Below are 16,290 nucleotides of genomic sequence, written 5' to 3'. Positions count from 1 at the left end.
GACCCACGCCTCCCGGTTAATGGAGCAGAACCGATCGGAAACCTGGGCCGGCAGCCTCTCGTACCCCTCTCCACAAGCCGCTTCCGGCGCTTTGTGTTTGTGGTTTAATTATTATTTATGATTTTGCTTCTTGGCTCGGAAAAAAAAATAAGACCGGAAAACAGCAGAGAACATTAAACTATCAGTGAGCACTATAACCTCCGGCCAGGACAGCTGCCCCCACACTGCACCTCCTGATCACCCCCCGCCCCGACTAGTACCATCTACATGCCATCACGCCTACGCCCCAAAACCTAGAGCAGGGCTACAGCTGGGCACAACTTCCAATGAAAACTTTTTGGGTGAAAAATGCAGATTTGGGTCGACCAAAACACTTCACAACTTTGTGTCGATTTCGGGACGTTGTTGATGGGGGGGGGGGAGAGGGGAGAGGGGGGAGGGGGGAAGGGAGAAGAAAAAAACAGTGGGGAAAAAAAATTCCCAAAAAACCAAACTGTTTTGACCTTTCAATTCAAAACGACCTTCACTTATATATATCTATATATAGATATAAATAAATAAATAAATAAATAAGTAAAAACGGGGGTGGGGGGGAATAAAGCCCAACATCAACATTTAAAAAAAATTTTGTTTGATTCACGGAAAATGTCATTTTCGATTTAACTTGAAACAATTCCCCCCCGGTTTTTCAGACTTGCCAGCGAACAGAAAAATCCATTGCTCACACAGCTCTAACCAGAAGCTTGCTGCTCTGGAGAGGCTCTGACTCATCGCAGGAGGTGGGCCAGGGTCCGGGCTAAGGTCACCATTAAGAACGTACTACGTGTTTTGTTCTAACCCAGTAAATACTAAGGCACTGCCTGGGAAAAGCCGATTGGGATCACAGAGTGGGAGAAAAGGGTGCTCAGGACCAGGGTGACAGAGGGGAGGGAGTCCCTGGATCAGGATGGATTGTGACAGGCATCTGGGGCGAGCCCAGGGCACAGGAAGGAGCCTGAAGACAGACTTCTCCTGCCCACCATGCCCATGTACATGAAAAAGCAGACGTAACCCCATTCCAGGCTCCGGGGAGGAGGTGGGAACGGCCTACCTGCAAAGCGCAGCAAATGGGGAATGACACTGCCTGCAGAGGACATCTGATGGGGGGCCTGTGGGGGACCCAGTCAGGCCTCTGAAACCCCCCCACCCCAGTAAATGATCCCCCGCAGGGAGGGGAGAGGCCCCCACAGCTGCCGGATTGTGTCACACACTGCATAGACAGTGGTGGCAGGCGTGAGGCCTAGGGTCCCGAGAGACAGGTCGGTCAGTGCCACATGTAATCCATACCCCATTGCTTGGAGGGGAACCCAGAGCCTGAGTGCAGCCCACTGAGTCAGGAGTTCAAACTTCCCTGACCCTCTGTTCTAGCCATCAGACCGGGTGCTGCAGCCTAGCGGACACCCCAATGCTGCTGTGCGGGAGATGTGTTTGGAATGAGGGGGGGTGGGGGAATGACACCTACTCCTCCCCACACCAGCCATGAATGTAGTGGGAGCTACAGAACTGTCAGGAGAGAGGGAGAGCTGGGTGCGCGCGGTGACAGATCAGACAGACGCTGCTCCTGACTCTCTGCTACCTTGTCTCGTCACTGGCACCTGTGCAGAGCAGGTCCAGAACAAAGCCACCCTGCCTGGGCCCCCACATGCCAGATTCAGCGGTTACATGGAGCCGGTAGACCCAGACCCAAGTGCTCTGCAAAGCATCCAGCCCCAAGAGCAGCCGCGCTCTCCCACCCCCCGGCAGACGGACCGTATGTGGCCAGCCATGTGTTGGAGCCTGCAGGGAGGCGACTAGAGCCTGGCATCAGGATTTGCCTTCCCCGCAACTTGGCCAGTGGCTCCTCCCAGTGCTGGTCGTGCCCGGCTGCACCCCCTCCCATCCTGCCCCACGGCTGGGAGGCCGGAGTTCTGAACTGTTCCCAGCTACACGGCGGTGGGGGAGATGGGACAGAAGAGGATAAATAATCGGCTTTTATGCTCTCAAGGGCCTCACAGGTGATAAACGCAAGGATCCCTCACCTACTGCTGAATGCAGCTGTCTCTGGGTGGACCATGGAAGGAGGGCACGTAGGGATTTTGGCCAAGAAACACAGGGCAAACCTGTGGCTCTCACACAAAGCTGCACCAGGGAGGAGCAGGGCTTTGATGTGCTGGCCCCAGAGTCCTGCGCAGGGAGGGGACTGTGTGTGATTCCCTGGGGAGGAGAAGGGCCAAGCTGGCCCTGCCAGGGTTCGCCGCTGTGGTTCCAGAGATGCTGGGGAAGCCGTCCCCTCTGGGAGAAAGGGCACTAAGAAAGAGGGCAAGAGCTGAAATAAGAGAGAAAGTAATGGTGGGAAAGTCAGACACAGAGACTGGAGGATTAAGGAGGGATTAAGGCTGTTATGTAATGTCCCTGGTGGGGACCTGCCAGCAAGGGCTGGAGAGAACCTGCCCCAACTCCGCTCCCCAAGCCAGGCTCCTGCACATGGCAAGACAGGGTCAGTCTGGGAGGGGAAGGAAAGAGCTGGGGGGGGGGGTTCCTCCTATTTCTGTGCATGCCAGGGAACTGCACAGATCAGTGCAGGCACCCCTTGCCCTCGAGCAAGGCTCAGCCTCAGTCCGAGGCAGGGAAAGGGCTGAGCCCAGCTGAGCATGGTGCCAGTGGGCAACACCGCAGGGGAGACTGGCCCTGGCAAGCTGCAGCCCTGCACGCTGGGGTGTGAGCTAGTGTTGGTGTGCGGGGCAGGGCTGTACACGCGGTTGCTTATGCGAATGCCTCAGCCAGTGCCCGCAGTGCAATGCCTGGACAAAAGAAATCAACAGCCTGAAAACCCTCCTCTTGCCACTCAGGGGTAGACCACCAGGCAGGAAAAGGGGAGTCCCCCAGACTCCTGACCGCTCTCGTCCACTTCCAAGCCTCCAGGACTGGGGCAGGACAGCACAGACCTGGGTTTGCATCTGTGCAGGGCAAGAAAACTGCAGCGTCCCCACCTGCCTGACCAGGGATGTATTGGGGGCTGCTGGAGGCCCCCCAGAGGAGACAATTCCTGGATACAGCTGGGCATTTTCAGGCAGCTTCCCCAGTCCTGCCCCCCCAGATCAGCCCTGGAGCCCAGACACTCTCGTACTCAGCCATGACCTGACGCCTACGGCTGCCCCATCCCGTGGTGTAAGACAGCCTTGGGGCGGGGGGATGAGCCGACATCCCAGCAGCAAGAGGGCTCTGAACATCCCAGGCAGGGACTGAGCCACCCGGCTGCAGACTCACTCACCAGGACTCTGAAACCTGACCCCCTTGGCACTGCAGCCCCACGGACCGGCCCTGAGCTTGCCTGACTCTTGCCTTGCCCCGCCGCAGCCAGTTCCTTCCTGGTTGGTTGTATAACCACTGGGTGGAGATCAGGCCCAGAGTCTCCACTGAGCTTCTCCAAGGCCCCAGGGGCATGCACACCAGGGTTAAACACCTCGGAACACTTCTAGTGGACAAATAGCCACTGACATCAGCCAGTGGCCTCTCAGGATGGACTAACCCACAGGGGCATTGGCTAGCAGCCCTCCGGGTAGGTCCCAGTCACATCACAGCCTCAGTACTGTAGGTGCCTCCCCTACGTGGCATAAGCCAAGCACTAAGGCCCAGAAACCAGTGGGATTGGGAGCCTCAATACCTTTGAGGATCTGGGCCCAAGTGCTTAGGGTCAGGGAGCTGGAGCAACGCGGGTCCTCGTCTCTCCCCTGGCCCAGCTGGTGGTGGCCGCTGTCGGAGGCTGATCTCTGTGGAGCCCGGGCAGCTCCTGTCTTCCCACTGGGGCTATTTTTGGTGCCTGTTACCACTGCCAGGGGCCGGGAGCCACACCTGCTGTGGCAGGCTTTTGCCTGATATCTGCAGTAAGAGAACAGGAGGGATGTGGTTGATGGGGCCGCCCCAAGCAGCTGGATTTTGTTACTGCTCTACCCAAAGCAATTTCCCCTCAAATACAGATGTGATCCCCGAGTTTAGAGCCCTGGCCCAGCCGCTGGAATTTAGGGCAGGGTGGGGGCCAGGGGTGCACAAGATTCCCCCCTCCCCACACAGCTGATTCTCAGGATCTCTCTCCACTTGTCCAGCTCCTTCTACAGACCCACAGTGAGAAAACAGAGCCCCCCGGGCAAGGGGGGCAGAACTTGTATGAAAGCAAAGCAGCTTGAAGCCAGTCACCATCTCTTAGCCCAATCCCAAGGCCCAACGGCAAGTCCCAGGCCCAGGGCCCTTTACTCAGCCAGTCTCCTTTCCCCTGGGGAGGAAGGGCAGAGAGGGACAGAAAAAGCGACCAAGGGGCTGAGACGAGATCTTGGAATGAAATCCAAGTGGAAAATGACCAGTCTGGTCCCGTGTGCTCACATGATGGGCCGTGGGCGCGGGAGGCTCAGCCCTGGGCTGGGGCTTTGGCGACACGACGTCTCTGATCTGTACCCAGGGTATTAAATGCTCCACTGCCTGTGTCACAGTTCACCAGAAACCAGCAGCCAGGGAAATGCCAGAGAAGGCTGCTGCCCCCTCCCTGGCTAAAAAGTCCCTTGCCTAATGGTGCCACTGAACGGATCCATTGTCCCATACAGCCCAGGGCATGCAGCCGAGGCATCTCAGCAGAGAGGAAAGGGACTGGATGTTCCCAGTGACAGTCACATGAGAACAGGGCTGTGGAGAGAAATTTGGGTCTCTGGTACATCATGTTTGCTTCCTATTTCACTGAATTTACATGCACGTTACAGGTGTTTTGGGGCCCCAGTACAACTGTCCACCTGTTCTCCCTCTCATCAGCTCTGCATGGGAACCCTGTTTTCTGGTCCAGGTGCCCAGCCCCACGGCCTCTGGGATAAGTAGGGCACAGGAAGCTCCAACATGGCACAGCTGGGAGGGGTGCGGTTGGGTTCTGGAAACAGGACCGTGTCCCCAGCTTGCACTGTACAGTAACTGGTACACACCAAACCAGCCGCCCCAGATGGGCGTCTCCAGCTGCAAGCGCTGCCTGGTCCGTGCCAGACAAGCAGGGCTGATTGGGGTGATTCGTGACAGCAAAGAACGGACTGGGCGGGGGCCAGAGGCAGCGGGTGCAGGTGTGGTGCAAATGTCTCACATGCAGTCCTGCCCGGCTGCATCTCCTGCCACTCCAGTCCTTGGCGTCCCACGCACAGCTCTGCCAATGCCCCTCCCTCCTGACCTGCCCTCTCCCCAGCCTGCTGTGACCACAGCTCCAGAGCCAGCGGTTTAGGCTTCCCGAACACCCAGAAACTGGCAGCACAGACCCGCTACCGGTGGGATGATGAAGGGGTTGCTGCAACGGCACAAGGATGCAGCATCAGGGGAGCTGATGCCCCCTCTGGCAGCAGCAGAAGGGGATGGGTTTGACCCCCCAGCTGCCCCAGGGCAGCCACAGTGCGAGGATGTCTGGCTGGACTGGGTCCCTGGAACAGGACTCCCGGAAGAATCTGGCCCTGCACAGCCTAGGCCAGAGGGGGAGGCTTGGAAGCCAAAGGGTGAGTTGGCTACGCGGCTCAGTGCCCCTAATTAGGTCTCTGTGTCCATCTCGCATTCTCTCCCGGACTCCAATCCCCAGAGTTACAGAACAGGTATAATTGTTTAACATCAGCTTTGGCACGCACGCGCACACGAACACACACACGCAGCATGTCAACAGGCAGCCGAGAAGTGCTCAGGGCACGCCTAGAAATCTCTCAGGAGTATGCCACGGCAAGAACCCAGGGCCCCCTCTCTGCCCTGCCTCCTCCCAGGGATCTGTGCACGGGGAGGGTGAGTGAAGCTGGGGCTCAGGGGAGGATCCGCGGGATTCTCTCCATTCCGATAGCAGACCCTAAGGCACCAGGCGCTGCCAGAAACTAGCCACCCCGACCAGGGTCTGGGCCGCGTGTGACGAGCTAACAGGTTTCATGTGTAGCACCTGGCCAGCAAGAAGCAGGTGCCCTATCACAGATCACAGCTGCCCCAAGCACGCTCTGTGCCCTGGGACGGAGCCCACAGACCTCAGGTCCCACCCCCGCAGCCATGGGCTGTCCTTCCCGTGGGTGATGAGAACCAGATCAAAGGATTGAAGGGGGTGGGGGCATTGGCACTTCCCCCACCCCCACTTCCAGCTGTGCCCCCGGGTACAAACCCCTCCTCATTGTGAGTGAGCAAGGGATGCTGTGAGCAGACCCCAGCCCGAAACCTCACTGGGATGAGCCAATCCTGGCCCATTCCCTCTACTATTGGAGGGGAAAAGACACATGAGGGGGCTTGGGTGGTTTAAAGCCCAAAGGCACTGGAAATCCAGCCCACCCCTCTCCCGAGGGAATGTGAATCTGGGAGGTGCAGCTTGGGATCAGGGACTCCCCATCCTCCCCCCCCCCCGCCACCCCATAGACAGGGTAGCTCAGTTTCTATGCACCACCCATTCAGTCCTTAGCCTCACTGCCCAGACTGCCAGTAAGGGGGCCGGGCAGTGTCAGCAGTGAGGTGGTTTCAGTGATGGGAACTCAACCGAGCTGATGACTTCACAGCACACGGGGGTGTTTGTGAGGTATCTTTGCACCATTTGATAATTCCACCTAGCTCTTCTTGAGCACGCTCATCAGCAGCTCTCAACGCACTTTACCACAGGGGTCCGTATCATTCTTCCCAAGGCACGGGGAGGTTAAAGTGACTTGCCCAAGGTCTCCCAGCAGGCCAGCGACAGAGCTGAGAATAGAAGCTGGGTCTCTCCTAAGCCCCAGTGTTCTACCCACTAAGCCACACCACCCATCTGAGCCAGGCCGGCTGGAGACCGCAGTTCACAGAGACCCAGGGTGGATCAGCCACGGGCGGCAGGATGTTTTGTTCCAGCCCCATCAGTGAGTCCAGCCGGGCCCACACCCACTCGGCCGCATGCCTGTGGGGCTGCATCACCCCGAGTTGCCCCCACCCAGCTATAGGCTGAGCTATAGCTCAGGGGGGGCATGCACAGCATTTGGCTCCAGGTGTGGCTTCTCCTCAGTGTCTGTGGGGCTCAGGTTTGGGGGTGGGGAACAGCTGCAAAGCTTGGATCAGGAGGTGGATCTGGTTCAGGCTGCTCTATTCTTGGGCCTCCTCCCAACACTTCACCTGCGCCCCATGGGCAGCCTCTCTCCTCCCTGTCCCTGCTCCCCATCAGCAGCCCCGCGAGGTTACTTGCCCCCCCCCCCCCAAACACACGAGATCCCCGCGCCAAGCCGGCAGCACCTACCGAGGGGTCCCTGGCTGGGGAGTCTGTCCGGCTCTCACTCCTCTCCCATGGCTGGCTGGGGCAGCGGCTGTTGGGCCGGAGCATAGGGGTGAGCACTTCTTGGGTGGGACTGCGGGAGCAGCCGGGGGTGCGGCTGTCCTTCCTGCTGCAGGATTCCAGGTACTCCTTGACGTACTCGGAGCGGCTGGCGGCCTGATACAGGCTCTGCAGGGCACAGAGCTCCTGGCGGTTGCGGGCGAGGAGTGGGGTGCGGGTGGGTGAGTCCAGGCGGTAGGGTTCGGAGGTGTGCAGCCCGGCGAACTCCCGAGCCAGGTCCGAGTGGCTGCTGGACTTCTTGCGGCTGAGCGTGGACGGTGTCGCCATGTAGCTGGTGGGGCTGCTGGTGGTGCCGGTGTAGGCATAGCAGGCTCCCCCGCTCAGGCCCCCGCTGCCCAGAGGCCTGGCCAGCATGCGGCCATAGCTCGGGCTCAGCCTGATGCTGGACTCTGGGCACAGCGCCAGACGGCCCGCATCGCAGCTACTGGTCGGGGAGGTCCCCGAGGTCCGCAGCCGGCCGGAGGGCAGATAGCTGCTGGGGGGGCTCGGCTTGAAGCTGATCTTGTCCTTGTCCGGGTAAGAGGCGACAAAGCTGGAGCCATAGGAAGAGTAGGAGCCGTAGCTGGTGGGGGATTTACTGTAGGAGGAGGCGGGGTAGCGGGAGGTGTCTCCATAGCGCTTCAGCGGGGAGGAAAGCTGGGACATCCTGGAGACTGGGGCTCCGGGGGCACCGCTGGTGGCATTGACTGCAAAGCAAGAGCACAGTGGGCACCTTGAGTCCCTGCCCCAGTGGGCACCCGCCCCAACACGCTGCACACACCCTGCCCCAGGCTTGGAAGCTGCCCTGGGGACAGACAGGGGCTAGAGACCTGGAAGCCCCCCTCCCCCACATATTGAGAAAAGGCTGGAGACCCCCTTACGAGCCAGCATTCGGGGCAGGAGACCCCTGCTATGGGAGCATGGAGGTGACTTGGCCAATGTAGCTGTGGGAGACTTAAAATCTCTGGACGGGAGAGACAAACATCCCTCTCCAACTGCCGGGGAGAAAACCCCCTGAGCCGGTCACCGGAGGGGCTGGGATGCACAGGGGCAAGGCCCAGCAGGCCCCACAGCGGGGACGCACCAGCTGGTTGGAGCCCTGTGCTGAATATGGCCAAATCTTATGCACAGCAGAGTGGGTCCACTCCATGGCAGCGGGACCTGGCTGTGTGAAGCCAAGTCCATCAGGCGCCCCGTATCCTGAGGGCTGGCAAGGGTAGGAGCATGGGGTAGGCTCAGGAGTGGCACAGCTGGGTTCTAGAGCGGGTTATGGCGGGTGGGATGGAAAGGGGGATGTACTTGTGTGGGGGCAGACAGCAGAGAGGGGCCAATAGGGGGTTGGGATCCAATCCAAACCAAGCCCCCTTCCTAAGTCCCCAGTGCTGGGGTGGGGCAGGCGCTCAGCACAGAGGGCGAGCGGAGCAGACTGAGCCACGCAGTCCCCACAAACATGAAACCCACTGACCCCACGGCAGGGAAGGAACCACCTTTTTATGGGGCTGCATTTTAGACCCAATTTGCGCTGGGGCCAACGGCGACCCAACGTGCAGGGCAGGGTCACCCACTCAGAGGATGATGAACTAGGTGACGCCATAATGCCCCAGGCCCTTTATGTAACCTGCAGCAGGTCAGGGAGCATGTGTGTGCGTGCACACATCTGTCTGCGTGTCACTGTGTGTGTGGAATTCCTTCCTGACCCCATTTGACAGTCCATTTAAGCCTTGGAGCATGACCGTGGCTGACAGATTTATTGCTTCTCATGTTATCATTAGCCCAGGACAGCCCAGCCTTCCCCGCTCCCCTCTCCAGTACAGCCACAGAACGTGACTCGATATCCTCTGAGGCTTAGAGCTGACACAACCACTCATTACATTCACTGATCCCAACCAGGTTCAAATCCAGCCTGGCAGGGTGGTGACCGAGAGCTGGTCCCGGCTGACAGCCATTCGGTGGCCACATGGGAAATGAGTTTGTCAGGTCTCAGTCCAGCTCCCAGGGGGACATAGCGCACCACCAGAAATGCTGCTAACTGACCCTAGGTGGGCGGACTCAGCAGAGAAACCAAGGACTGAATGGGTCATGAACCCCCCTCTCATTCCCAACCCATCCCTAGCTTTGAGGTTCCCCCCCAGAATCTGTCACCAAGACCCCTATAGGTCGGGAGAGATGGTGGGGAAATTCCTGGGATGCTTGGCAGCACCCCCACCCCGATCCCGGAGCACTCACTCTGCCCCACCCACACGGGGGAGGAGGGGACAGAGGGCGGGCAAGGATCTCACACATGCTGGGGATGCTCTGTCCTCTCAATTAGACTCAAACCCAGCGATCACTTGCCACAGGGGGTGCTGCAGAGACGCGAGCGAGTGACAGGGACAGATGGCAGCAGAGAGAAGGAGCCTAAACAGAAAGCAAGGGCCCTGGATTCTCTGCGGCTTTGTTTACAGCAGCCAGTGCCCTGCACCGCACAAGGCAGAGGGGCCTGCTTCTGCCCAGGTGAGCAGAGCTCAGGGTAGGAGAGGTCACACTGTGCTCTTCTCCGTAGAAAGTTTCGGGAGCAGGGAGAGATTTTCCCAGCACGTCCTCAGAGCCCCTCAACTCAAAATGTTTTCGGGGTAACAGTAATAACAGTGCCTTGCTTTACCGAGCTGGGATTATTCAGAGATGCTTCTAACTCACAATGCTTGGATCTGAATCTCTCCCAAAGTTGAGGGAGGTTTGGGACGTCAGGCACATCTCTAGTGTTATCACCTTTCCGCAGATGGGGAAACTGAGGCATTCAGAAGGGCAGGGACCCGGTCATCTGATGGGTGGGATGCTGGCCACGACCTCCTCCCGGGGCAAAGGCTCGTATGCCAAGGCACCCGGAGCCCTGAGAAGATGAAAGGGTGTCATACACCCACCAAGAGTCATTATGGCCAGCCTGGCAGAGAGATGAGGGGCAGCCCACAATCCATGCCGCCCGCCCTTCCTCTCCATGGCACTGGTTTCACAGCTGGGGGGTGTGTGTTTGGGGGAAATGTGACTGCAAGGGAGGGTGCGTTCTCCTCCCTGTCCCATGGAGGGGCAGGACAGGTGCGGCTGGGATCTGCGGGAATGGAAAGAGAGAAGGGAGAGAGAGCTGGGGGAGAGAGAAAAGAGCAGGGAGGAAGAAGAAAGTGCAGGAGGTTCAGGGCTGGAGTTGTGAGCCTGTTCCCCAGTGCGAGGACTTGCGGGCTGGAGCTGCTCAGCCCAGGCTCTCTGCTCCGCTGCATCTGACCCCGCTGAGAGCTAGCTGCTCCCATCAATAATTTAGCACCACGCACAAACTGCAGGCTGGAGCCAGCAGCCAGGGCCAGTCCCCCTGCCTCTCCCCACCCGCCTGAGTGGGTTTGCATGGGGGATGATTTCATCAGCTCAGACCATCCTCCCACCCAGGCCTGCCCCGGGGCATTGGTATTCCAGAGACAGAGTCCTGGGGCTATTCAGCAGCTGCCAGCTCCACTCTCCAGCAGCTGTGCCATGCAGCTGAGCTGGCTGGACATGCCATCCCAGCCTGAGTGGCCAGAGGCCTGCAGGAGAGCAGTAGGAAGGGCGTGCTGAGCTGGGGGAAAGGGTGCTACTGGGCTGACCTGGAAGCCAGCCTGGAGAGTGCAGAGCTAGGCAGTGATGGCCAAGCCCCAGCTGCTGCAGCAGCTCCATGGACTAGGCAGCTCTCAGGTGCGGGAAGTTTTTGCCACTGTGGGAGCTAAGGGTCTAGCTAGGACTGTGCATTAGCATCATGGGAAGCTCAGTCTGCAGCCCTCTTGGGGATGGCAGGGGGCTGCACCTCCAGGGGGCACCAAGCACCAGCTGGGGCTGCCCTGTCCCAAGGATCTGGCCAGCTATGCTCATCTCTGGCCTCAGCATCGGGCTCCATCCACAAGCCAGCAGACAGCAAAGAGGAGCTCGGATCAGTCCTGAGCAGAGTGCCTCCACTGGAGCCAGACAGCGCAGGCTCCCATGGAAGGGCAGGGACTGGGTCCCCCTCCTCCCATGGCTCCCCAAGCACTGCACAGACAGGAGCCCCATTCTACGCATGGCGAAATGCAGGGAAGTGACTTGCCCACGCCCACCCAACGCGTCAGTGGCAGAGCCGGGAATAGAACCCAGGAGTCCTGAGTCCCAGTACCTAAAAGCACACTATACACCGCGGTCAGGTGGGAAGAGGCCGTGTAGGTGTGAATGTCACATGTGCCAGGGGCTCTCTCCCCAGGGCACCCCCCTGGGCCTGCCCACGTTCACCCCATCAGCTGCCCAGAGATATAAACAGATCCAGCAGGTCATGAATGGCCAGTCGTAGAAGCTGAGGAACTTACAACTAGCAGCGAGGAAGGGGCCCCTGGGCCCAGGCTGGAGTATGGCCAGCACAAGACACCCCCTCACAAGCCCACCAGTGGCACTCGGGCCCCTCCAGAGGAGACACCCACGACAAACACCATCCAAGACTTGGGTAAAAGTCCTGCCTAGCTCAGCCAATCAGCTTCACCCCCTAGACAAGCTGGGGCTGCCTCGCAAACAGGCCCTAACCGGGTGGGAACTTTGCTCCTGGAATGGATCCATTGGGTCAGAAAGCGGCTGGCACAGGGCCCGGGGGGACATTACACCAGACGGGGCTCTGGCTGGTCCCCAACCGGCTCCAGGGATTTACGTGGTGGTTGGGAGGCAGAGGGAACTCCCCCGGACGTCTCCTCCAGCCCTGTCACTCCCTCTCTGCTTGTTTTCCTTCCCTTGCAGGACAGCAGCTCACATGGCTCAGAGTCTCTAGTCACCAGGGAAACCGTCCTGGTTCAAAGCCCTTTCAAGGCGAGCTCTCCACGCACCTGGACATGCTCCAACCTGACGTGCTTGCGGCAGGGGACAGGCACAGACATGCTGTCCTCTGCTCGGCCGCGGGACGTGGCCCACACCCCTCATAAGCCCCAAGCTTGTGCAGCACCTCGTCCCGGGGATCTCAAAGCACTTTGCAAAGCCGTTCATTTGGGGTGCTCCCCCATGCCCAGGAAAGGAGCAAGTTGCTCTCACACCCCTTGCACGGGCAGCCAACGAGGCCCAGGAAAGTGAGGTCACCGGGCTGGGGACACCTAGCAAGTCACTGACGAAGCACACGCGAGAGCTTAGGAGACTCTAACCACTAGAGCACACTCCTTCTCGGAGGCAGGGGTAGAATCCACGAGTCCGGACGCCCAACTCCGTGCTCTTACCACTAGACAGCCCTCCCCCACTCAGAGCCAGACACAGAAGTCCCAGCTCTGTGCCCTAACCACCCAAGGCCTCCCACGTACAGCTACATGAAAGACCGCCTTGGCTCTCTAGCCAAACCACTCATGGGGGAGAAACTCACCCAAGCTTTTGCACCGAAACTCCCAACCTTGCCCAGCAGATGCCTCCATCCCTCCCCAGCCTGGTGAGTTGGCGAAGTCATCCCCCAAGCAAGTGCTGTGGAGAGGCCTCGGGAAGCCACGCTCCATTTAAGGCACCCTGCACAAGCTCGGCCCTCAGGACCATGTGTGTGGGTGTGTCCCTACACCCAGCGGCGTAGGGGAGCACCCTCTCGCTCACCTGGCCTGGTCCCAAGGGGCGGGGCCATTCTGTTGGGAATTGAGAGAGTCTCAAGCTTCAAAATTCATCTCTAGATTCCGAGCTCCCTCAAATTCTGGGGTGTCTGGATCCACTTGCATTTATGGCTCACCCCTTCTGCAGCATTTGGGTCCCTGCCCAGGAATCAGCACCAGCCGGTCCCTAACCCTGCATCCCAGGCAGTATGAGATTCAGCCCCGGAGGCCACATCTCCAAGTGCACACTCACCCTACCCCGCTGCACCCCCCCAAGGCAGGGGTTCGACCGAACAGAGCTGCACCCTTCAGCCCCACCGCCGCTGAGAATATGCACTCCGGATTTTCCACTGGCAGCCGAGTGAAACTGAGCCGGGGCCGGGTGTGAAACTGGAGTCAGCTGGAGGGAACGTTACAGATCCACAGGGAGATGAGCCATTTCACCTGCTGTGCTAACCTAGTTCACGCGCTCCCTTGGTCTGGGCTCAGCAACGCCACAGGGAGCTGCCAGTCACCAGCGAGATGAGTTTCCCAGCCTCAGCCCAAGCAGCCACGGAACACAGACCCTTACAGACCCAGGAGCACCCCGTAGTCAGCCCTTGCACACAGGCCTGCAGCAGGCCGTTCTGGCACATGGAACCACTCCAGATCCAGTCCAAAACTAGCCCCACTTGTGGAAACACTTCACCTCCGATCCGGGAATTTACCTGAGATCCTCATCCCCATAGTAAATTGTCTGAGGGACCTAGCTGCTCTAACCCAGAACCTTTGGTGAGCCGTGAAGCTCCATCCAGGTGCACTGGCCCCCGGCAAGGTTGCCAGCTCTCTTGACTTCCTGCTCTTTCCACGCAGTAGTCATCCCAGAGTAAGTAGGAAACTATTTATGAGCAAAAGCAAGTCCAAGTACACAAACCTGTTAGGCAAGCAGGCTGCAGGGTGAATAATCCCCCTGCAGGCAAATACTCCAGTGAGACGCCTGGCTCTTCCCTGCCAGAGCTCAGCCCCTTTACCAGGAGCAGCAGGAGACCAGATGGGCTGGGCTTCCCAGCTGAAGCCTTCATCTGCATAGTGGAGATTTTGCTTCGAGGAATGCAGGGATGGCTACAAAGATGCCAGCTGCATCTGACAGAGGGGCACCGGCACAAGGCTCTGGTACCATCTAAATGCCATGAGAACCCCCTGCTCCCTGGCCAGGCCGTGGGAGCCCAGCATAGACCCCCACCTGCTCCCTGGCCAGGCCGAGGGAGCCCAGCATAGACCCCCACCTGCTCCCTGGCCAGGCCGTGGAAGCCCAGCATGGAGCCAGCTCAGATTTTGCAGGGCTGAACCCAGAACAGACTCCTCAGTGCACCACCGGTATAGGCCCTGGCACAGATCCGTGCAAGGCAGGGACTGTCTGGCCGTGGGCTAAGCTTCCAAAGACTGCATCATTTGCTCTTCCCCGCTGCGCCCATATCTCCGACATCCATTTCCGCCTCTAGCCCCTTCCGTTTCGAAAGCCCCTTTCATGCCAGAGACCCTGCCAAACTCTCGCAACTCTGCCAAAGCCCATGGACGTGCATAGGGATAAACGAGGGGTAGGATTTACCCCTTCAGCATGCCAAGGTCACTTCCCTCGCCCTTAAAAAGCAGCCACCTCTGGGGTGGAACAAGCAGCTGATCTACAACAGAGAAACTGCTTTTAGAAAGAACACACTATGCCTTTGAAATGAAAGGGGGTAGGGGGCTGTGAGAGTATGGGGCTGTGTGGAGAGGGATTCAGGGGAGACCAGGATGACCAATGACACAGGCTAACACCTCAAGGCTTGCCAAATATGCCAGGAGATCTTAGCAGATCAGAGGGACCAGCTCCCTAAGGTTACTCGTCACAGGAAAGTTTTCTGTGTGCAGGAAAGAAAGTCCTGGCCCATAGGACCTGTTCTACCCACCCTACCCCAGGAGGGTCCCTGGGCTGCTTACCATCTAGGACTGCCACCTTTACAAGAACTGCCTTCCCTGTGGGATTCACAGGACCACGTCACACCATCCTGGTGCCCAGGGCTGCAAGAGACAAGCCGAGCGCACCATGAGAGCCGAGCCGAGGGGCACGAAGCCGGGTGGCTCTCTCCAGCGGCAGCGCTGCCCTTGCACGTACAGCACCTCTCAGCAGAGCCGGTGACTCAGCCTTCCTCCGCCCCCGTGAGGCAGGGACACCCCGCCACTAGCCCCACTGTGCAGCTGGGGAAGCGGAGGCACAGAAAGATGAAGCATCTGGGCTAAGCTCACAGGGCGAGTCAGTGGCAGGGCTGGGACAAAGAACCCAGGAGTCCTGGCTTCACATCTACCGCTTCCACCACTCTGCTCACTCTCCGGTCTATGTTAAAGCTCTAGGGGAGACTAGAGAGCCAGGGCACAGATCCTGCCTCCTTCCATCGCCCCAGACCACCCCCTTCTCCCCATTACCTTCCATTGTCTCCACATAGGACAAGGATGTGACGAAGCGGGACTGTTCTTAATGGTTCCTCTGAATGGTGTGGGGGTGCCTCAGTTTCCTCTGTGCAGTTCTTAAGTATCTAGGTGGTGGGGTAAGGGTGTGTGATCGTTGCAGAGCCCTAGAGGGCAGGTGTGTGCAGGGGTCTGGACACAGAGAATGGCCGACACCCTGTTTCCTGGCAACTTGTGGCCTGGCCCTTCCCCCCTGCAAGGTGAGAGCTAAAGAGGTTGGAGAACAAAGGAATCAGATGACCTCCTGGCCCGGGAAAGGGACAAAGCCCAGAGGAGGAGGGACTGGAGAGGGTTTCAGTTTGGGGCTGGCTGGGGACATGGAGTGAAGTGCAGATGGGGTTGTCTGGCTCACGGCCCCCAAAACGGACCCAGCTGAGGGGTCTCGTTCTCTGCACCTACAAGCTCTGTTTTAGACCATGTTCCTGTCGTCTAATAAACCTTCTGTTTTACTGACTGCCTGAGAGTCCCGCCTGACTGCGAAGTTGCGGGGCAGGACCCTCTGGCTTCCCCAGGACCCTGCCTGGGCGGACTCGCTGTGGGAAGCGCATGGAGGGGCAGAGGAGGCTGACTGCTCCGAGGTCAGACCCAGGAAGGTGGAAGCCGTGTGAGCTGTGTGTCCTGCAAACAGGCTGCTCACAGAAAGGAGACTGCCCCAGAGTCCTGCCTGGCTTCATGGGGAGCAGTTCCAGAGCATCGCTTGTGGGATGGGGAGGGGAGGCTGTGCAAGTCTCCCCCTGCAGCGGGGGAGACTCTCTAGGTACCATGCACAATGCAGAAGACAGTCCCTTCCATGAGGACTTTGTCCAGGCCAAGGAGACCCCGTCTGGACACCAGCCAGCTGACACTGGGTCAGTCAGACTGGGAGCTAGAGAGAACGGCAGGGTCTGCCTGTGTCCAGCAGCCGAAGCC

The 16,290-nt window shown here is 59.0% G+C and overlaps 1 protein-coding gene across 5 annotated transcripts in view; it reads right to left on the bottom strand.

Annotated features, from left to right (window-relative positions):
- Window positions 1-16,290, bottom strand: part of USP2 (ubiquitin specific peptidase 2) — a 57,293-nt gene that overhangs the window by 38,767 nt on the left and 2,236 nt on the right. For 2 of the 5 annotated variants that reach the window (XM_073321193.2, XM_073321192.2), the window contains exon 2: window positions 7,253-8,034. In XM_073321193.2, coding sequence (XP_073177294.1) covers window positions 7,253-7,993 — 741 coding nt within the window. In that variant the 5' untranslated portion in view covers window positions 7,994-8,034. Of the gene's footprint in view, window positions 1-7,252; window positions 8,035-10,003; window positions 10,093-12,686; window positions 12,754-14,856; window positions 14,938-16,290 lie in introns of those variants that run through there. The other 3 variants (XM_073321190.2, XM_073321189.2, XM_073321188.2) reach the window with 3 other exon arrangements.

The sequence above is a fragment of the Lepidochelys kempii genome, chromosome 22 (assembly GCF_965140285.1).
Source record: "Lepidochelys kempii isolate rLepKem1 chromosome 22, rLepKem1.hap1, whole genome shotgun sequence".
Taxonomy (NCBI): Eukaryota; Metazoa; Chordata; order Testudines; family Cheloniidae; genus Lepidochelys; species Lepidochelys kempii.
Note: the sequence above shows the minus strand (reverse complement) of the source record. Positions and strands in the feature narration are given on the sequence as shown.